The sequence below is a fragment of the Myodes glareolus genome, chromosome 21, assembly GCF_982192425.1.
Source record: "Myodes glareolus chromosome 21, mMyoGla1.1, whole genome shotgun sequence".
Classification (NCBI taxonomy): Eukaryota; Metazoa; Chordata; class Mammalia; order Rodentia; family Cricetidae; genus Myodes; species Myodes glareolus.
In genome coordinates this window covers 50496658-50519213 of record NC_142046.1, presented here as the reverse complement: position 1 = coordinate 50519213, position 22556 = coordinate 50496658, and the positions used below count along the sequence as shown (strand labels likewise).

Here is a 22556-nt window from a genome sequence, read left to right as displayed (position 1 = left end):
AAACATAAAGTTGCCTTGTAATAGCAAATATAGTAGCTTAATTAGATAAGTCCAATTACTATCCCTGTTGTTTCTGGTGGTGGGAGCGAGTAGTGTCAGCACAGTGTGGGCAACAGGACAGATGTAGCCCAGTTTTGGCTCATTCATTTGGTGTGGTCAGTGGCTGTTGTCAATGCACAATGGCAGAGTTGAACATGCTTATAAACCATCAAGCGCTGAGTTCATCCTCAGTTACATAGTGAACTCCTTTCAGTTAGAAGGAAGCTGAAGATTTTTAATTCAAGAATAAATGTTTATTTTTGTAGTTTACAAGTGAAATTTTTACTGATCAAACCTCAACCTTACATTATTTTATTCAGAATGGTTCACCCTAATTTTTTTCTTCTTGATTTTCCATTTGTCAACATCTTTTTTAATTTTTCCCGTAGGAAATCTTTACTTCACCAACGCCTTTGTATATGAAACCCTTATAGAAGTGTTGCGGATCAATACCACCTACCGCCGTGTTCTCCTCAAGGTCTCAGTGGACATGCCTAGGCATATTGTTGTTGACCCCAAGAGTAGATATCTCTTCTGGGCTGACTATGGGCAGAAACCGAAGATTGAGCGTGCCTTTCTTGACTGTACCAATCGAACTGTCCTTGTTTCTGAAGGCATCGTCACCCCTCGGGGCTTGGCAATGGACCACAGCACTGGCTATATTTATTGGGTTGATGATTCCTTAGACATAGTTGCCAGGATCCATCTTGACGGAGGAGAATCTCAGGTGATTCGTTACGGCAGCCGTTACCCAACGCCGTATGGCATCACCGTTTTTGGAGACTATATCATATGGGTTGATAGAAATTTGAAAAAAGTCTTCCAAGCTAGCAAGGAGCCAGGGAATACAGATCCACCTGTCGTGATAAGAGATAACATCAACCTGCTACGGGACGTGACCGTCTTTGATGGGCGTGCCCAGCCCCTGGCACCAGCAGATCTTAACAACAACCCTTGCTTGCAGAGTAATGGCGGCTGTTCCCACTTCTGCTTCGCCCTACCCGAGTTGTCCACCCCCAAATGTGGGTGTGCCTTTGGTGCTTTAGGAGATGATGGCAGGAGCTGTGCCACCTCAAGAGAAGATTTCCTCATCTACACCTTGAACAATTCCCTGAGGAGCTTACACTTTGACCCCGAAGACCATAGCCCACCTTTCCAAGAAATAAATGTGGGAAGAACCGCCATTGCTCTGGACTATGACCACAGAAATAATAGAATCTTCTTCACACAAAAGCTAAGCTCTGTCCGTGGCCAGATTTCCTATGTCAGCCTGTATTCAGGGACCAGCTCTCCAATGGTCCTACTTTCAGGTAAGTGCACACAAGGTGGAGTTTACCTTGGCAGTAGATATAAGGAGGTCAGTATACTGAGTATTTTAATGTTCTTTGAGAGTCTAGCATCTTTATGTGATTATATACATGTATCTCTACTTGTCTGTGTACAGATATAGGTATTTCTGATGGGATTGCTTTTGACTGGATAAACAGAAGAATTTATTACAGTGACTATACAAATCAGACTATCAATTCCGTGGCTGAAGATGGATCTAAGCGTGCGGTGATAGCCCGTGTTTCCAAACCGAGAGCGATCGTATTAGATCCTTGCCGAGGGTATGATGTGGTCTTCTTCATTTATCTGTTTGATTGAGGGGGAGTGGGTACCAGAAGTTACTTTATGCACAGAAGTAATAGTATCTTTGAACTTGCACACAAACAGAGAGCTCAGTGATTTTCTTTCTTTCTTTCTCTCTTTCTTTCTTCCTTCCTTCCTTCCTTCCTTCCTTCCTTCCTTCCTTCCTTCCTTCCTTCCTTCCTTCCTTCCTTTCTTTCTTTCTTTCTTTCTTTCTTTCTTTCTTTCTTTCTTTCACATTTGCCTGACTCAGGACATGCATTTTTTTAATGTGTGGAAAGGAATGGCATACTCTTTAGTCCCTTACAAGTTGATGGATATTTACAATGAATGAATTTGGAAAGGTCTTTAAAAGATTCCTTTTTGTGAATTAATCTTGTCTTCTGTTTGACTAGGTACATGTATTGGACTGACTGGGGCACTAATGCCAAGATCGAGAGAGCCACACTGGGAGGAAACTTCCGCGTCCCCATTGTGAACACCAGCCTGGTTTGGCCCAATGGACTCACTTTGGACCTTGAGACTGACCTACTTTACTGGGCAGATGCTAGTCTGTAGGTGTCTCTTTATTGTGTGGAGGTTCAGACATAGAGGGACTTGCTTAATATGTTAAAATTTGAAAAACTATGATTTATACCTGCATCACTAAGTGTACCTATAAATATAATTGCAGTACTCAATTTCTGACTGTAGGCATCAGATTTGAATAACATATCTGTTGGTTTGGGATCTCTTTTCAAATCAATCCCTTTTCCAAGTAACCACATAGCCGTCATCCCCATGGAAGAGTCTAAGGGATGAAATGATTTTGCTCGTTACAGTTACTTCTTCTCTTGAATATTTTGGTCCTGTGATGAAATATTCTCATTTTTTCTTGATTCTCTCATTTGAATCACAGCAGGGATGTTTTGTGTCGTTCTAAGTAAATTTCCGAAATAATATCATTTCACGCCAGGCCCCACGCATTATGGGAATCCGTTCACAGGCTGCTCCTGCTTCTAAGGCTAGCCTGGCTTGTCCTAAACAAACATATGAATGCCGGAGTGTGATAAGCAGACAGGACTCTTAACACCAAGGAGGAAACACGTCAGGCACCATATATGTCCACCCCATTTGCACAGTCATTGGAGGCAGCATAAGCAATTGCCAGGCGCCTAACCATCTCTCTCCATCTCAGCAGTTGCTTTTCTTTCTCTTTGTTCCAGGCAGAAGATAGAGCGCAGTACTCTGAGGGGCACCAACCGCGAAGTCATCGTCAGCACCACCTTCCTCGCCTTTGGCTTGACTGTCTACGGCCAGCACGTTTACTGGACAGACATCTCCACCAAGAAGATCTACCGGGCGAACAAATATGATGGGTCAGCATTGATTGCGATGACCACTCCTTTGCCCGTGCAGCCCAGGGGGATTGCCAGAGCTATCAAAACCCAACCGCAGCAGTGTAGCAATCCTTGCGACCAGTTTAATGGAGGATGCAGCCATATCTGTGCACCAGGTAAAGGGTTGGGCAGGAACACGGTATAGCAACAACAATGACACTGACCCTTGGATACTAGTTCTAAGCAGAAAACGTGGAAATTCTTAATTGCAGGTTATTTATCAAACGGATCAAGGGTTATATTTTGAGAGGGTTATGTTACAGGGTTTTGTTCTGTTCTACATGAATTGGTTCTATAAAGGCGGTTTAAGTGGAAGCCATGAGGGAAAGAGTAAGGAGAAGGTTTTGACTTCCTAATTTCAATAGGAATTCTATAATGCAAATTATCCCGTTAGGAAATATTTTTGTCTTGAATATGAGAACAGTTTCATAGGAGATGTACTTTCTGATATTGTGTTTTTGCAAAAATAAGAGCCACTGTGTGTGGGGCAGTAGCTATTTTTAAAGAACAACGCAGAATATAGCTGAAAGGTAGATGGTGTTTCATTTCTAAGATGTTGTAAATGCTGTTCTGGAAAAGACTAAGACCGATTACTAGACTTATGCTTCACTTCTCTCTGCCCCAGGACCAAACGGAGCCGAATGTCAGTGCCCACATGAAGGCAGCTGGTATCTGGCCAACGATGGTAAACACTGCATCGCGGACACAGGCACCCGGTGTAGCCAATCCCAGTTCACCTGCCTCAACGGGCGCTGCATCCCACCGGATTGGAAATGTGATAATGACAATGACTGCGGTGACGGCAGTGACGAGGTGGAAACCGTCTGTGGTAAGCTGGACTCAGTCATGGTGCAACTGTTTGGCGTGAAATTCTGCCGTGTACGGGATGCCAAACCTTGACTATAATGATATAGGACGTGTTCCTGTGTGGCCACCTCTGTGTGCACATGCGTAGAGTCACTAGATGGATTAGATCAATCGACATCTCCTTTCAATGTCTTTCCTTCCCCAAGCCTTTCACACGTGCCGATCAACAGCCTTCACTTGCGGCAATGGGCGCTGCGTCCCGTACAGCTATCGCTGTGATTACTATGACGATTGTGGGGACAATAGCGACGAGGCCGGGTGCCTGTTCAGGAACTGCAACAGCACCACCGAGTTCACCTGCGGCAATGGACGGTGCATCCCTCTCAGCCTCGTGTGCAACGGCATCGACAACTGCTTCGACAATGGCACCACAGACGAGAAAAACTGCCGTAAGTACATCTTATTTCCGTAAGTATCATCTCTGCCACTCCAGAGCCAGCTTGGGACTCACATGAGCTGTGCCGTCCTGGGGTTTGAACCATTGCCTGGGTCTGGTAATGTGGACACTGTCTGTGATATATATTTGTGATATGTCTGCTTGTGTTTTTTTTTTTTTTCCCTAAGCTCCCCGTACTTGCCCGCCCACACACACAAAGTGCGCAACTACAAATATTTGCGTTTCCCGGGCATTCCTGTGTGACGGAGACAATGACTGTAGAGATATGAGTGATGAAAACCCCATTTACTGCGGTGAGTAGGATCAGAACCAGAGGCGTGGCCATACATTCCCAGAATGTGCTAATAACCGTAGAAACTGAGTTTGGAAGTTGCTTTAAGACATGAGTGGAGGAATCTGGAAAGTCTCATGCTTCGTATATTCTTGGAAACCTGGTACAGTGTCCAAGGACTATAAAAGCATCTGCCAGAGAAGTAATCTGGTACAACAGTAGTAGCCGCACAAATAACCAGAATTCAGTGTCCGCCTTCCCAGTGAGTGCTCATGGGCAAAGCTGTCAGCTATTATTGACCAGGCAGGGGGAGCCTTGTAGAGCAGAAGGTCCGAACTTCATATGTGACAAATATTCATTCTAATATTGTACCCACGCATTAGAAGATAATGTGACCATGGCTGTGTAAGGCTCCACCCTAACAATTCCGAGTTCCAATGAATAGGCGAGAATTCTGCTAACTAATTATGATTAAAAGGTTGTGGTGAGGGACAGATTTGGTATTATTACTTTTATCATTTTATATAATTCACCTATTTTATTATTTTATCACCTATTATATTATTTTATTAATATAATATAATAAAATATAATATAACATATGCAAGCTGTACATGTTGGCACATAACCCTTATACACAGGACATGAGAGATAGAGGTAGGAGGATCTCTGAGTTCAAGGCCAGGACAGGTAGGGCTACACAAAGCAACCAAAACCTAAATAATAAATAAATAAACAATAAATTCCTTCATTCACATAGAAGCTTAGAAAAAAGGCCATTTCCCAAACCCCAACCTTTTCTGGCCGCAGTTGAGTAGTTTAAAGATACAGATGGTCAACAGAGAGGCGCCCACTTGTGTTCTAATCTGTGCCCATCCTCCAGCCGCGCAAACATGCAGCAGCAGCGAGTTCCGGTGCGTATCCACTCATCGCTGTATTCCAAACTTTTGGCACTGTGATGGTGAAGCCGACTGTCCCGACAGCTCCGATGAACCCGACACTTGTGGTAAGAGTCAGCAACCACGCGAAGCAAAGGGTGCAGTTAGAGCAACCGGGGCTCTTCACTTCAAATGCTGGAACCACACGGCTAGGGGCTCACTCTCCCGTCTCCTATTCCCAGAAGGGATTCTAAAACCATTCTGTGGGTGTTCATCAAAGAGCGGCTAGTGCAGGGTCTACGGGGAGCCAATGAGACCATGGAAGGTGTTCGCTGATGATTGGGGCCCTGAGGCGTCCAGTGGGGCCGTGAGGCATCCAGTAACTCTGTCTGGCTTGCAGAATTCAACTTCAGCTGACCCACGGTTTGAATTTTTGTCTGGGCCTTGTAAAATTGTAGGATTTTTCACATACACTGCGAAGGGCACTTAGCAGGCACACTACACCTTTTTGTGGAGTGAGGTGCCCTGGCCCTCATCTCGGGGCAGTTGTATGTTATTTGTATTCAAATATTCTTGCTAAATATTCTATTGCACATTCTATGCATATTTACTATAAGTAATTATAAGCATTGTTAATCATATTTTGGGTGTAGGATTTAGGGATGTATGACTGTGAACCAGGGATTTGTCTTTATAGGTGAATGTTGCCGCATCTCTTCCATGGTTACTTGCTTGTGCTGTAATGACAGTACCAAGTAGGCGTGGCAGACCATGGAGTCCTGAAGCCACCACTGAGTTGGAAAAAGTCCCCTTTTCCTCATGTATAGTATAACGACATATAGTATTCCTCAGAGTAGAAGCATTTAGATTTATTTTTTCCTTATTGTTACACTATATACATTTTTCTGGGGTGACATTAGCATAATTTTAGAGTTAAATCCATCTTAGTTTTCATTGACTTTCATGAAGTATATGGAGGGAAAAGAAATAATAATAATAATACAACTGTTAGGTGAGCATGCTTCTTATTTAAGCTAAGTCTGGAAGTTATGTACTGCGCATCTTCACAGTAATGGTATCCATACATCTTATACTGTGCATTATTCTTTCCCCGAGTCTCTCAGTTGTGGTATGCAGCTCACTGGCAGCCTTACTCCACCTTACATGGCTGCGCTATCAGCCACTCCTGGGTCTTCCCACAACATTGTAAAAACAAACGTAAAATCAATTCAAAGGTCTGGCAGCTGTGACACTTTGTGTGTATTCCTGACGTATATTGTGAGCAAGCTCCTCCATGCCATAAACCAGATTTGAATGTCCTTCACATAGAGACTCCAAGCAGACATGCCAGTCTCTTCACTGAGCGTCTCTCCTTTCAGTTCGGACTGTGAACACCTGCTCGGCTAACCAGTTCCAGTGTGACAATGGCAGGTGCATCTCAAGTAGCTGGATCTGCGATGATGACAACGACTGTGGGGACATGAGCGATGAGGACCAGCGGCATCAGTGTGGTAAGTGAAGGCAGGCTCCTTCGCGGTCCCAGGAAAGTCTCGCGGTCCCAGGAAAGTCTCGCGGTCCCAGGAAAGTCTCGCAGTCCCAGAAAAGTCAGGCTTGATTTTCGTGGCTGGAGCATCCAACTGCACGCTATTTTCTGCTGTTTGACATCATCGCTCACATGTGCAAAATGACTTGGTGCTCACTTTCACCCACACCGGGCTAGGGAAATTCTGTCTTTTGTTGGCCACTTAGTACCATTGTTTCTTTCAAATAATAGATTTAGATCCTATTCTTTCCCCTCCAATTCCTCCAGATCTTCCCAGTTTCTACTACTCTTAAGTGAGATACTATCGCAACGGATAATGGAGTGTGAGTAGGTATATCAACACTCCATATGGGCTCCATGCCCAGTGGTAGTAGTTGGCTAATACAAATGAACTTTTTTTTGTTTCATTTTCCTTTGTTGGAATTTTTTTTTGGTCTTTTTTGGTGTTTTGACTCTTGCTTTTTCATGTCTTTTGTTCTGTTTGAGAGAAAGAGAACATTGTGAGTAGGGGTGTGGGCAGGGATCTAAGAACAGTTGGGGGAGGGGAAATTAGATATACTGGATGAAAATATGCTCCTGCCTCTGCCTGCCATGTGCTGAGATTATAAGTGTGTGCCACCACTGCCCAGCATTTTTATTTGCTGGCATCAATGCTATGCTGCCTGAGGGAATTTAGCAGCAAGGACAGAGTTTTCTGAGGCTTGACCTTTGAGAACCAACCTGTGGTCACAGCTTTACATTCCCCTCCCCCCCCCATCACTGCCTTACTGGAACCATTTCTCTTGTTTTTATGTCTTGTTTGTCGTGGGATTGGATAAGGCACGAGTGGTTCTGAGTATCTTATCTCTTGCTCAGCTCCTTGTGCCACACTGCAAGTCTGACCCCTCTTTCTGGTTTTTGTCTGACTTTGAGATGTCCAATAAACCATCTTCTCACCCAGCAGATTGGCACCAAACCACTAATGGAATATGAAACATTTAATGAATTATATTAATTATTTTATTTGTTCAAATTTTCAAAATAGGAGTGATTTCTGATCTTATGGAGAACTAAGTTTTTAATGTAGATGTTTTGCTTCTGAAAAATGCAGATTCTTATGATATCTATCCCCTTCATTCTCATTTCTCTTCATCCTTCAGAGGGTGAAAAAGGGTGACGAGAAGCTGAGAGAGTCTTGTCTGCTTTGGTTTCAGCGCTCAGGAACTGCTCCGCTTTCCAGTTTACCTGCAGAAACGACAGGCCTCCGAGGAGGAGGTGCATCCCGCAGTCCTGGGTCTGCGACGGCGATGCAGACTGCGGCGACGCCCTTGACGAGCTGCAGAACTGCAGCAGGAGAAGCTGCTCTGGAACAGAATTCACCTGTGCAAATGGGCGCTGTATCAGGCAATCGTTCAGGTGAATTGGAATTTAAGCATTTCCCTCTATACCCCAAATGTCCATCGGGGCAGGGCTGACTCACACATTAGGCACAATTGTCACAGGGCCTAGGTTCAGTGGTGCCTTAATATCTCGTGACACCCTGCCACTAACCCTTGCCCTCATTCTATGGTTTGAATTGTCATCCTTATTAGCATTGTCTATCCTAAATTTGTTGACCAACTGTCACCATGACATGGTTCAGTAAGCATGACTTTTTATGTGGACTCTTAGAATAATCTAGAGAACACAGACCTGTGTGGCTCATGGCATCTGAGGAGTCAGTGTCACCCTTAGCAACCTGGGGATGTTAGGTATCAGAATCAGGACAACTACATCCACTCTTGTTAAACTCCGGGCTTTAATCTCCTCCCCATTACCAGATCTAACTCACATGTCATATCAGATGCCGGTAGAACTATCCATGAAGGGATCTGCCAATGCAAACATTACCCAAGTGGGAAGATAGATGTTCTGAAAAGACACATCCAAGAACAATTTTATAGGGCACAGATTTTATGCTAAGGACTTCTATACAACGCATCTCTCTGAGAAAGTCCCAGTGTCCTTAGCTCATCTCATGAGCTACAAAGTCTGAATCATGTTAATAAGAAATAGTGAGTGAACAAAGCTGTAGTCATATTTCTTTTGCAGTTTTTGGCATCAGGGAAGGTTGTGTCGAATGCCAAATCATGGATTGTTCTCGGACTGGAGATTGGTGGGGTAGAGGGTGCTGTGATCTGGTTAAAGATGCTCTTACACGGTCCTGCCTCTCCTCACCCAGGTGCGATCGGCGTAATGACTGTGGCGACTACAGCGACGAGAGGGGCTGCTCCTACCCGCCCTGCCACGACAATCAGTTCACCTGCCAGAACGGGCGATGCATCTCAAAGTTCTTTGTCTGTGACGAGGACAACGACTGTGGAGACGGGTCGGACGAGCAGGAGCACCTGTGCCACACCCCAGAACCCACGTGCCCCCCTCATCAGTTCCGCTGTGACAACGGGAACTGCATCGACATGGTGAAGGTCTGTAACCACCTGGACGACTGCTCGGACAACAGTGACGAGAAAGGATGCGGTGAGTCCAGGGCGGGGGATGGAACTGTGTATATTCTCCACCCTTTCGGGTTGCTTAGGACTTTCCAGTATGTTTTCTATGTAGAAAATTTTCAAAACAGCTTACTGTGGCTTCCATACTTGGTATACAGCATAGAACAATATTCAAGGTGTTCTTTAAGAAGAGGCTTGCTCAATAAGACATCCAGAAGGCTCTTCATTTTAATTCTTAGGAGACTGGAACATTTCAGTCTTCCCTTCATACTCACAACCAAATGTAAGGAAGTCAGCTAAAAGTTTATCATGAATTCTGCCTGCTTGAACTTCATACCACCACTGGTTCATCCTCTCTGTGGAGTTTATTCCTGGTTGGTCTTGCATGGTGGTGTGTTCCCGTGACATTTTAAAAGCTTGAGAATCTACTGTCTTCCACCTTCCATTTCCTTGTCGAGTTCTCATTATTTTATTGGTTAAAACTTGAGAAATGTTTTATTTGGATGACTTGTATTTTGAGACATGGCCTCCCTTTGCAGCCTTGCCTGGCCTGGAACTCACTGCATAGACCAGGCTGTCCTAGTGCTGTGGGATTTGAGAGAGGCATCAGCATGCCTGTCTATTTGAGACTGGCTCTGTTATGTAGCTCAGGCAATCCTCTTCCTAGTCTTCAATGTGCTGGGATTATAGGCTTGCGCTGCCATACACAGTTCTCAGTAGGATCCAAACATCTCAATTTTAAATGTTCGGTTTGAAAAGGAAATGAGCTCTTAAAAGCCCACTAAACATCCAGCAGTATTCCTTCTAATTGTGTATACATTATTCTTTCTCCAAACAATTAAACTAGCATATGACTACGAAAATGAATTTCTTAGGGTTATAGGGTGGGCTAGACCACCTGTGATAGGTACCTATTTCTAAGGCAATGTACACATCGTAGTTGAATCTTGTGATTCATCAGAGTGTGAATATCACAGTGAGCGCACTGGGCTGCCTCTTCTTTTCTTTCATTATGATTTGCTAAGAATTGGCACTATCTAGCGGGTGTACTGCCTAGCAGGAGTGTAGCTGTGGGCCTATGGATCTCTAGTAACTGTCTTTTGCCTGCAGGCATTAATGAGTGCCAGGATTCGTCAATCAGTCGCTGTGACCACAACTGTACAGACACCATAACCAGTTTCTACTGTTCCTGTCTCCCTGGGTACAAGCTCATGCCCGACAAACGCACTTGTGTGGATATCGATGAATGCAAGGAGTCGCCCCAACTCTGCAGCCAGAAGTGTGAGAATGTAGTAGGATCCTACATCTGCAAGTGCGCCCCGGGCTACATCCGCGAGCCAGATGGGAGGACCTGTCGGCAGAATAGTAACATCGAGCCCTATCTCATCTTCAGCAACCGTTACTATCTGAGAAACTTAACTACAGACGGTGCATTTTACTCCCTGATTTTGCAAGGCCTGGGCAACGTGGTGGCCCTGGATTTTGATAGAGTAGAAAAGAGGCTGTACTGGATTGATGCTGAGAAGAAAATTATTGAGCGGATGTTTTTGAATAAGACGAACCGGGAGACGATCATAAGCCACAGATTACTACGCGCTGAAAGTCTGGCTGTAGATTGGGTCAGCAGGTAAGAACCTCTAGAACACTGCACATGCCAGGCTGGCTGTCCATGTAGGGACAGCATACTGCTGTGGGTTCTGAGCATTCAGGTCCTCCTTACCCAACGAGCCATCTCTCCAACCGTGCAATTTGTCAAAATGTTAATTGGTCCTTTCAACTGGGGTATGTAGAAGCATGTAATAACCTTTCCTGTTTCCCTGTGCCCTCTTTTGTTGGTGAAAAGTGCCTTGTAACCACTGTATGGGTGAACCTCAGGGAGTTCAGATAGGAACTGGTTGTGTATAAATAGAGATACTCTCATGGTAAGGTCTGTCTTTCCACTGCAGAAAACTCTATTGGTTGGATGCCGCCCTGGATTGCCTGTTTGTCTCCGACCTTGAAGGCCGACACCGCAGACTGCTAGTCCAGCACTGTGTGGATGCCAACAACACCTTCTGCTTTGAAAATCCCAGGGGAATTGTCCTTCATCCTCAAAATGGGTATCGCCCCTCTGCCATCTTCTGCCATCTGTACCACCTGTTGATGTAGCTTCTTATGAGCCAATATCTTGCTGGGATCTTATTCTGTTTTTCCAGCTTGAATGGGTTATTGCATTGAGTAGTGTGGCTCATTCAAATGATGTTCATCAGCTGAACTCTTGTCTTTGCAATGACGCAACTGTTCATATTTTGAGTTGCATGCATAGAAAATTGTGGACTCCCTATAGTAAAGCCATTGAAATCCACAGTCGTCCATTTTTGAGGACCACCTGTTCACCAGTGTGGATACTTTTTGCCAGATCTCTTTCCTTCCTGACAGATTCTGTGGGATGGTTGGGAACTTCATTTCTCTAAATGGAGAACAACTTTTGGCTTCAGCTTTTGTACCTCTGTGTTTGCTCCCACAGGCATGTCTACTGGGCTGACTGGGGTACTCGAGCATACATCGCGAGATCTGGCATGGATGGGAACAATAAATCCGTGATTATCTCTACCAAGATAACATGGCCCAATGCCATCACCATCGACTACACCAACGATCTCTTATACTGGGCAGATGCTCACCTGGGCTACATTGAGTATGTATCTTGAGGAAAAGCTAAGTAATTATAAAATAGCACGGCAGTGCTTTCTGGGGATTCAACAACTGTGTATTCACACTCAGAGCCACGTATACCAGGTTGCCCGAGTTTTCTATGCAGCTAGGATGATTTTGAACTTCTACCATTTGAGCTGTATTCACACTGCCTACCAGCTCACAATCCCCCTGTATCTCCATCTCCAGGGGGAATCCTGTTCTCTCACTGGTCCTGGATGACCAGAGGGTTCCTTACATCCTTGCTCTTCCTGCCACCAGGTTCTCTGATTTGGACGGCCACCACCGACACACAGTGTATGATGGAACTCTGCCTCACCCCTTCGCTCTCACCATCTTTGAAGATACCATTTTCTGGACAGACTGGAACACGAGGACAATCGAAAAGGGGAACAAGTACGATGGGTCAAATCGGGCAGTGCTGGCGAACACCACGCACAGGCCCTTCGACATCCACGTGTACCATCCGTACAGGCAGCCGATTGGTGAGTCATTGATAATGGGCTTGGGGGTAGTTGCTACCATTGAGCTATAGCTCAGCTCTTGGCCCTTTTTTAGACTAGGTTATGTAGCTCAGACTGGCCTTGAACTGACATGACAGTTCATCAGATCATGCCTCCTAATTCTAGGCATTCCCATAGTTAGTGCTTTGGTGGGAGGACTGCTGTATTTGAAGGTGAGTTAAATAATTTCATCCTTAAAGATGAAGAGATTTGGAAAACAATTTTAGTAGACTGTTTAGTTAGTAGGCTTTTTTTGGGCCTGCTTTCTGAGCATGACATCTTGGAAGGGATGAATTATCTGTAATGATATTCAGTATTTCTTTCTGATGTTAATTTTCATACGGGCTTTGTGGAAGTTAAGTTAATCTTTGTCTTGAAGCAATGACTGAGAAAGTTAAGACACTGCACAGGCTGTCTGCATGCCTCTGGTGTCCAAGCTTCTTTTGTCTAAATCGTTAGGACGAGGCGGGAATTGATAGTGTCTGCCGAGAATTACAACTCACATTTAAAATCTGGTATATGAATGCAGAACCACCATCTTATATGACCGTGTACGCATGCTTGTCTTCCCTTTCAAGTGAGTAACCCCTGTGGTACCAACAACGGTGGCTGTTCTCATCTGTGCCTCATCAAAGCCGGAGGGAGAGGCTTCACCTGCGAGTGTCCAGACGACTTCCAGACTGTTCAGCTGCGAGGCCGAACGCTCTGTATGCCCATGTGCTCCAGCACACAGTTCCTGTGCGGAAACAATGAAAAGTGAGGCTCCCGTTCCCCTGGCACATAGCTTGCCTCCCCCTGGGCGAACACTGACCCGTGAGGCTACTGGCAGGGACTTTCCTGATATTCTTTGAGATGAATTTTTGCTTGTAGCCCCTTGGCCTAGTCCAGGCAGGCCTGAAACCCACAGCAATCCTCCTGTTTCAGCCTTCTGAGTACTGTTTCTGATTTCTAATAAACTGTCCTGAGGTTTGAGGTCAGAGGGCTACCATTGCCAGGGGTTCCGTTTGTTGTCCATTTGTGTCAGGCAGGGGTAAAGCTTTTAGATGCATCTGTTTCCTACAAATTTTGTTTTTCTTTATAACTGGACAAACCCTGATCCTGTTTGTGCCTGTGTCATAGTTAGTTCTTCATAACTGGTTCCTTTTCCTTGGCATTGTAAATGAATAGAGAAGTAATAAATACAGGTTTGATTGGATATGGAGATCTTTGGGTATAGGAGAGCAGTGGTCTAGCTGAATTCTATTTTTAATTTCAGAAACGACCATCCTTACTATACTAGATTACAGTCCCATAAGTAGTAAATTAGGGCTCTTCTCTTCCAAATACTTGCCGATATTTATAGTCTGACTTAGGTTTGGTGGTATCTCAAAGTAGTTTTAATTTGCATTTGCATATGCAAATCCCAGAGATGTTGCTTATTAGCTGGTTGTGTTATTTTCTTTAGAGAACCGTCTGTTCATTTCTTTAGGCCACGTGTTGATGGTCATTTTGCTTTTTGGGTTCATTGCAGTTCATTGTAAATTCTGTGTATTAGCCCAAAATCTGTTTTAGAGCAGATTTTTGACGACCCCCCGCCCCCAAGTCCTTGGACTATCTGGAGAGATAAACAGTTTTTCCCTGTTTACTAAAGCTTTGTTTGTGCTCCATGATGTGACCAATTAGAGATCCCCCCCCCCCAAATACTCAAATGTCTTTTTTCATTTAGGTAGACAATTTTTAACTACTAGCTTCTAAAAGCATCGCTCCAAACTCTATCCCTTTCCTTCCCCCCACTACTTGGGACTAGGGTCCAATTCATTTCTCCCTGTGGACATTGCCTACGTCAATGGACCTCGGTGAGTTTCTACAGGCTTTCTCCCTTTGTGCAGGTGCATCCCCATATGGTGGAAATGTGATGGACAGAAAGACTGCGCCGACGGTTCCGACGAACCAGACACGTGCCCACACCGCTTCTGCCGTCTGGGCCAGTTCCAATGCCAGGATGGTAACTGTACAAGCCCCCAGGCCTTGTGTAATGCTCAGCAGGATTGTGCCGATGGCTCTGATGAAGATCGTGCTCTCTGTGGTACGTTTTGGCCCTCTTTGCCCATCCCTTTACTTGATTCCGTAGCATCAACCCAAAACCCGGCTCAAAAAAATTTTTGGAGAAAAGCTAGGGCCCATCCTGTATGTAATAGAGGTTTTGAACTTCTAGGGTCAATAGTCGTAGATGGGGTGGTGCTAGGATAGACTCCTCCTTGAGCTGACATTGAGAAAGATAAATCCCTGTCCATTTAAAATGAGCAAGGACTGTATTTTTACTGAAAAGGTAACGCAACGCATCAAGAGTAGCAATATGCCAGGCACAGATCTTTAATCCCAGCACCTGGGAGACAGAGGCAGGAGGATCTTTGTGAATCTGAGGCCAGTCTGGTCTATAGAGTAGAGTGAGCTCCAGGTCAGCCAGGGCTACACAGAGAAACCCTGTCTCAAACAACAACAACAACAAAGAAAGAAGAGAGTAGCAACAATCCCAGTGTCAGAGTCTAATAAGAGCCTAGCATGCAAACACCAGAGAAAGGAAGTTAAGGTAGGATTCTCTAGATCCCACCGGCGTGAATTGACAGCTTCTCACCTGGTAACTGAATGCCCGGCTTACAGAGCATCACCGGTGTGAAGCCAACGAGTGGCAGTGTGCCAACAAGCGCTGCATCCCCGAGGCCTGGCAGTGTGACTCGGTGAACGATTGCCAGGACAACTCGGATGAGGAGAGTTCGCACTGTGGCAGCAGGACCTGCAAGCCCGGCCAGTTCAGGTGTAACAACGGCCGCTGCATCCCTCAAAGCTGGAAGTGCGATGTGGACAATGACTGTGGAGACTATTCCGACGAGCCTATCCACGAATGCAGTGAGTTCCCCGGGGCGGGCCTCCACCTCAGCCCGGGGGGAAGGGGATACCCTTGCTTGTCTTCTGCAAGAAAGCGTACTAGAGTGGTTTTTATTTGTAACCAGACCCTGGCCCATACATCCCCAGCACGGCACTAAGTGTCATGCGGAACACAATAGTAGCAAGGTATGCGAGAGCACTTTCTCATCGGAGAAACACACAGGTCAGAAACCTGAGGCTTCATCATTTTATAAGTGAATAAAGTGAGGCTCACTTTAGTGAATGGCCGTGACCACAGAACCAGCATTTCAGCTCAGGGAATTTATTCAAACCAAGTACCTGCTCTGTATTAGTTGTGGTTTTATTGCTGTGAAGAGATGCTATGACCACAGCAGTTCTTATAAAGGAGGACATTCAATTGGGGCTGGCTTCTAGTTCAGAGGTTTAGTTCCTTATCACCATGGAGAAAAGCACAACAGCATGCAGACAGACGTGGTGCTGGAGAAGTAGCTTAGAGCTCTATATCTGGATCCTCAGGCAGCAGGCAGAGGGATAGATACTGGGCCTGGCTTGACTTTTGAAAACTTCAGAGCCCATCCCAATGATGTATTTCCTCTGACAAGACCACACCTACTTCAACAAGGACACACCTACTAATTGTGCTTCTAGTTCAGGTCCTGTGGGGGGCCATTTCATTCAAACCACCACACCCCCTTTCCACTCCAAACTACATCACCACACTAATGAACGGGAATGAGATAGCAAGATGTCATCACGCTCATCTTGAACAGACAACACCTACAGAGATGCCCGGAGTTTGTTCGGTTACATGGTAGCTGCTGACGCCGGCACCACGTGAGGAGACAGCAGGACTGGCACCCACTCGCAGTCTCGTTTCTTGCTTTCTTCCTTTTCAGTGACAGCTGCTTATAACTGTGACAACCACACGGAATTCAGCTGCAAGACTAACTACCGCTGCATCCCAAAGTGGGCCGTGTGCAATGGCGCCGATGACTGCAGAGACAACAGCGACGAGCAAGGCTGTGGTAGGAGGGGCTCCAGGCGTGGGGGAGGGGCAAGAGACCGTCAGTGTCATTGCTGCTCTCTCCTAAGGGTGTCTTTATACCTCTGAAAAGAAACTTAATTCATGTCATCTTAAATGACATCTGGCCCAAAAGCTTGCAGTAATTTGAAGACGATAGCATTAAAATGTTAGGGACATCTTTAATTTCTCCCCAGTGTAGAATTGTAGACAGTGGCCATCTCTGTGTCCCTACATCGGGGAGCTTCAAGCAGATGGAAACATAATTCTCAGACTGTATCCTAGGGAAGCCGGGACCTTGGCTTATGCAGTCTTAATTGCGTGTGCTCTGCAGAGTCTGTGCCATGCGGTCCCGGGGATTTCCGATGTAGAAACCACCAGTGCATCCCTCTCCGCTGGCAGTGTGATGCCTACGATGACTGCGGTGATAACTCGGATGAGGAGAGCTGCGGTGAGTGCTGGGGACTTCGCAATCCTAGGAGCCACCAGGGCTGCGATGCCAGTCCGTTCTTTTGGCTTCTAAAACGCTAATGCATTAAGCTTTGGGAGATTTGTGAGTATTTGTGAAGGGGGTTATTTGATCAAGTCTACTTTTTGTCTTTTGCCTTTATTTCCTCAACTTGTTTTTTCCTCACACAAATGAGATGATTTCTGACCAATGACAAGGAAAAAAGAACCAAAGTAAGGAAAAGCATTGGACCTGAACCGAAAGCTTTTTCCCCAACGTGGACCTAATAGCAGGGGAAGGAGTGTTTCTGGTTATCAATGCCTGGAATAGGAACCCTTTTAGTAGAAGGTCTAATAATTCCTAGGGATGGGATATGAGCCTGGAGGAAGGAAGCTGTATGTCTAGATCGCCATACACTAAGCATCCAGTCTGTGTCTGGAAAATAAGCTCCATCTGAGCACATATCACACTGGCTCATGACCAGAGGCAATCGGGAGAATTAGGGTATTGATCACACTGGCAAGTATCAACCTGCTGATACTTGTTAATATGAAAGGGTAGTCCCAGTCATGTGAGAGTCTGAAGTAAGAAACCCCACTATGCTTGGGTCAAAGTGTGAAATCAAGGACAACTTGGGAAACCTAGGGAGACTGTGAAAATATGGGCATGAGCCAGAGATGATACCCTAGGTTCTGTTTCCACTATTCTGTGAACAGAAAGGTAATTGAGAAAGTTCATACTAAATACTGTAATTGGTCAGCAAAAGTTTTGCAGTTAAAGCACACTTAGAGGAAAGGATTTGCTTTTAAAGACAGGGCCTCACTATACAGCTCTGGGTGTCCTGGGACTCAGTATGTAGACCAGGCTGGCCCCTGTCTCCCAAGTGCTGGGATTAAAAGCTGTGTTACCATTCCCAGTGAGTCAGAAGAAAAGGTTTTAGAATGGGAACGGATCACAGGACAAAATTGGGTACCCGTGGGCCTAGGCTCTCTCCCCAACATCTCTCCTCAGTGCGATTCCCAGTGCACACTCATGGCCAGGTGGCTTTTCTTTCCAGTTCCTCGGGAGTGCACAGAGAGTGAGTTTCGATGTGCAGATGAGCAATGCATTCCTTCTCGATGGGTCTGTGACCAAGAAAATGACTGTGGAGACAACTCAGATGAACGGGATTGTGGTAACTATCAGGGGCTTACAGAATCTTACACTATGACAGTGTAGGGACTCTAGTCTGCATTTTCTGTACTTTAACTTACAGTATTCTGATCTTATTGATGGGAAAATAGTAAGGGATATCTTTCTTTTTCCTGTTGAAACAGAGTTTCTCTGTGTAGCCCTGGCTGTCCTGTAACTCACTCTATACACTCAAGCTCACAGATATCCTCCTGCCTCTGCCTCCCGAGTCCTGGGATTAAAGGCACATGCCATCCCTGCCTGGCCAGAAAGAGTACCTCATTTTAATTTAGATGTAACCCAGAAGCAGACATTCATTTCCATTGTGCTTCCAAACACACACACACACACACACACACACACACACACACACACACACACACAGAAGGTCACGTGACCATGACGTAAGCGGCCAGAGAATTGGGACGAAAATCTGAATAAATTTTATGCTGGCTTTGGGGAAAATGATATAACCTTGAAACCTAGGGAATTGTTATTATTTTTTTGCGGTGAGATCTGCTAACAGGTGATAGGTGTGCCCATCTCCATATGCTGAATAGAGAATTGATCTGTTTTACTGGTCCTTGAGGGAGCTGTGAGTCAACCACAGGGTGTGGGCGGGAGGCAATGAGGGGCCTCCTCACACTCTCCTACCATGAGACCATCTTTCCTCCTCAGAGATGAAGACCTGCCATCCCGAACATTTTCAGTGTGCGAGCGGACACTGTGTGCCCAGTGCATTGGCGTGTGATGGGAGAGCAGACTGTCTGGACGCGTCCGATGAATCCAGCTGTCGTAAGTGCCCGCTTGCTCGAGCTTCTGTGTGTCCGAGGGCACGGGAATGGCAATTTAGACACAATTCACCTCTTAGCTTAGAAGCATAAGTGTGTTCTATTCAGCCTTTAGGATCCCAGATGTTTGCAGGGGCCATTCAAATGCAAATTATTAGCAACATTTTAAGTAGAATGTGCTAACAAGTTGTATTATTGGCTATTATACAAATCACTAACTGGACAAAAGCATTTCAGACGAGGAAAGCAATAGCCATGAATGAGAGCCTACAGCATTACAGTATTATCAGGTTCGCACGATAATGTTTAAAGACCATTTTAAAAATGCAAAACAAATAAAATCCCTCACATCTTAGTATTTTGAATCACTAAATAAATATTTAACAGATGGATTTGCCACCTTCTAATGCTCAAAGACACATTAAAAATTGATGGGGAAAAGACAGTTCCAATGCAGGCAGCTAGTGCCTATGGGATTATTTGTGTCACTGAAAACTGGGCTCAGAGACGGGGGCTGCCCTGGAACTAGGACGGCCTGAACCAGAGCAGATCCACCCACCTCTGCCTCCCGAGTGCTGGGATTGAAGGCGTGTGCTACCGTGTTCAGCCAAGACACACCCCTTTCAGTATCCAAATAGAGCAGAGACACAGGGTAATGAAAGCAGGGAACCACAACCGCAAGAGTGGAGGGAGACCTAATGGGTAGGGTATGTTCATCTCATGCATCACGTGGCTCCCTTCCTCCCCAACAGCCACTCGCTTTCCCAACGGCACCTACTGCCCAGCTGCCATGTTTGAGTGTAAAAACCACGTGTGCATCCAGTCCTTTTGGGTCTGCGACGGAGAAAATGACTGTGTCGATGGCTCTGATGAGGAACTCCACCTGTGCTGTAAGAGGGAGAGGGTGGGTGGAGCGGGCACCGCCCTGTTAGGCAACCTTCTTGGTGTTCCTCAAGTGTGTGAACTGGCAGTTGTACCATTTTGAGGTCTGATGGATGCACAAGCAGTATTGGTGATTTTGCTTAGTCTTCTGGCTTTCGTTCTCCAAGTTCAGGATTTTGAGTGTTAAGACTGTGGCAAGGGTGGAAGCCAGAAGCGCACACGTACTAACAGAGGTTGTGGTCTCCTCTGCTCCCTCCTTGACGCGCACCTTCTCCTTATCCTCTGGAGCATTTATAGACCATCCCATGACCCGATCCTGCTAACCACTTCTATCTACATAATAATTCAAGACCATCTTAAATATATTTATTTGTATTTTAATGAGTGGACAGGCCAAAATCAAACCGCATGTTCTGGCTTCATTTTACTGAGGCAGAATCTGTAAGAATGGGGACCTTTTTTCAGATCAAATGTGCATAGGTACGTGTATGTCTGTGCAACACATTACCTGAGGCCAGAAGAGGGTGTCAGAGCCCCTGGGAATGGAGTTACAGATTGCGTGAAATTGCTCTTGTCCGGGGCCACTAGTGCAAAGCTAGTGCAATAATTCTCACAGTGTCTTCTCCTACTGGGAATGGTGGCATTGCCTGGGAAAATGTGAGAAATGCACATTTATGGGCTTGGCTAGGTCCAAGATTTGATTCCCAGGATCTGTTTTCTTCTTTCCTAGAGAACATCCAACGACTGTATTTTCACAGTAGCCTTCCAGCACTGCCCGATGTTGTCTTAACTAATCAGTTCTGTGGTCTTTTTCTTTTCTTTTCTTTTCTTTTTTTTTTATCTTCATGGCTTGACATTTTAGAGAAGCCCTTAGGGAGATACTTCTCTTTGTAAGGCAAAATTGACATAGTCTTGGAGAGGTGAGGATACATGTGCACAAGAGTGTGCTCACACACGCACTCTCTCACACGTGCGCTCTCACACATGGGCTCACACACACGCGCGCTCACACGTGCACTCACACACACACACACGCTCACACTCACACACACACACGCTCACACACACATAAACAGACGGACACACACAAAGAGTGGCAGAGATTCAAGCAAATGTTAGCATTCTTTTCTAATGTTCTACCAGCCACCCACAGCAAATAACACAAGTAGTCATTCCACTAAGAGTACCAGCTCCATGACCCACACCTGTCCCCCTCATTTGTGCCCTGGCCATAGAGATCTTTATACAGATTTCAAGCCTACCATGTTCTTTCCTGGTTCATCTTCTTCCCTTTTGGGTTCTTTTCTGACCCGCCTCCCTGTGCTATATTTCATATACATGTTCCCTAGGAGGGGGTTCCTTGTGTAATTGCCCCTCCTGTATGTAAAGTCTATTCCTGCTTGAATGAAGTGCCTTGAGAATAAAGTCTCTCTTACTCCTCTCTATAGCTAGAATATACCTAGCACCTGCAGCAGTGTTGCGTATCTGAGATTAATCAGATAAGCAAGTGGATGGATGGATGAAGTGGGCCCGGTGCCGGGATAGCCTCTATATGTGTTCTCTCTATATATGCTGTTCTCTGTATGTGATCTCTCTCTACATATCTCAGATATATTGCAAGGGGAGTGGCCTCTGGTTCCCTCTGTCACAGTCTTTAACTAATTAATCAGTTAATTAGCTCTTGTGAGTATGTGTACCCATGCATGCCATAGTCCATTTCTGTCTGTCTACTTTTGTTTCTTCATGTTTTAGTCAATGTTCCATGTGAGTCGCCGCATCGCTTCCGGTGTGACAACGGTCGCTGTATTTATGGTCACCAGCTGTGCAACGGTGTGGATGACTGCGGAGACGGGACCGACGAGAAAGAAGAACACTGTAAGCAAAATGGGAAAAGGAGGAGGCAGAAACCAGGGTCTTTAGGTGTTTTTAGATGCTCTTCTGGGGTCTCCTTCTGTCCTGCCGAGGAGGCTTGCCTTGTGTCTGTGGTAGTGTATCTCAGAGAACACGAACACATATGTGGCTCCTGCCACCTCCTTCCTATCTCACCTGAGTGAGATGTTCACATGCCCCTTAAAAGTCAGCCTTTGTTTAAACATTTAATAAGCTACTTCCAAGGAGAGAAGACTATAATACTGGTTGAGTCACCGTTCAAGATGAGGCTTGGTTACTCTACCCCTGATAGTCGTTGCTAATTGCTAATCTGGTGCGTGAGTGTATATTCCTTCCCATGCCCCGCTGAAAAGACCATGGTGAGTAAGGCACCAACCAGTTTCTCACTGACCTTCTTTCTTTCGAACCTCTTCCCCATAAGCACGTGTTCTGTCTTCCCAGTTGTCTAACCTGGACTTCCTGATGGTTAAACTAATGACAAGTGCTTCAGTTTCTGATCTGGGAGAGTCTACTTCTCTCATCACTCTGTGTTACTCGGAGTAATTGGTGCTGCTGCAACCAGCAAATCTCCAAGTCTTAATACAACAAAGGTTTCTTTCTCCTTTGTATAAAGGGCAGCAAGGCTTGCATAGCATCCTCCAGCTTGGAGCTCATCACCTGACTTACCTGACTGCCAAGGTTACAGCCCCAGCATATGAGACAGGGTGAAGGCTCCTGGGGCTTTTAACGGCTCCAGTCCAAGGGTGACATAGGCCACCTCCAATTCACAGACCATTGGATAGAACGAGTCATTTGATCTC

The 22556-nt window shown here is 45.5% G+C and overlaps 1 protein-coding gene across 1 annotated transcript in view; it reads left to right on the top strand.

Annotated features, from left to right (window-relative positions):
- Lrp2 (LDL receptor related protein 2) overlaps positions 1-22556 on the top strand; it is a 121737-nt gene that overhangs the window by 79374 nt on the left and 19807 nt on the right. Inside the window, exons 39-62 of the mRNA XM_048426082.3 lie at positions 429-1349; positions 1484-1649; positions 2064-2222; positions 2874-3163; positions 3673-3876; positions 4061-4303; positions 4479-4604; positions 5466-5588; positions 6840-6971; positions 8197-8398; positions 9204-9499; positions 10582-11098; positions 11418-11570; positions 11978-12148; positions 12427-12650; positions 13247-13424; positions 14537-14733; positions 15309-15554; positions 16451-16579; positions 16910-17026; positions 18081-18197; positions 18872-18988; positions 19737-19874; positions 21619-21741. Of these exons, the coding sequence (XP_048282039.3) occupies positions 429-1349; positions 1484-1649; positions 2064-2222; positions 2874-3163; positions 3673-3876; positions 4061-4303; positions 4479-4604; positions 5466-5588; positions 6840-6971; positions 8197-8398; positions 9204-9499; positions 10582-11098; positions 11418-11570; positions 11978-12148; positions 12427-12650; positions 13247-13424; positions 14537-14733; positions 15309-15554; positions 16451-16579; positions 16910-17026; positions 18081-18197; positions 18872-18988; positions 19737-19874; positions 21619-21741 (5289 nt within the window). The remainder of the gene's footprint in view (positions 1-428; positions 1350-1483; positions 1650-2063; positions 2223-2873; positions 3164-3672; positions 3877-4060; positions 4304-4478; positions 4605-5465; positions 5589-6839; positions 6972-8196; positions 8399-9203; positions 9500-10581; positions 11099-11417; positions 11571-11977; positions 12149-12426; positions 12651-13246; positions 13425-14536; positions 14734-15308; positions 15555-16450; positions 16580-16909; positions 17027-18080; positions 18198-18871; positions 18989-19736; positions 19875-21618; positions 21742-22556) is intronic.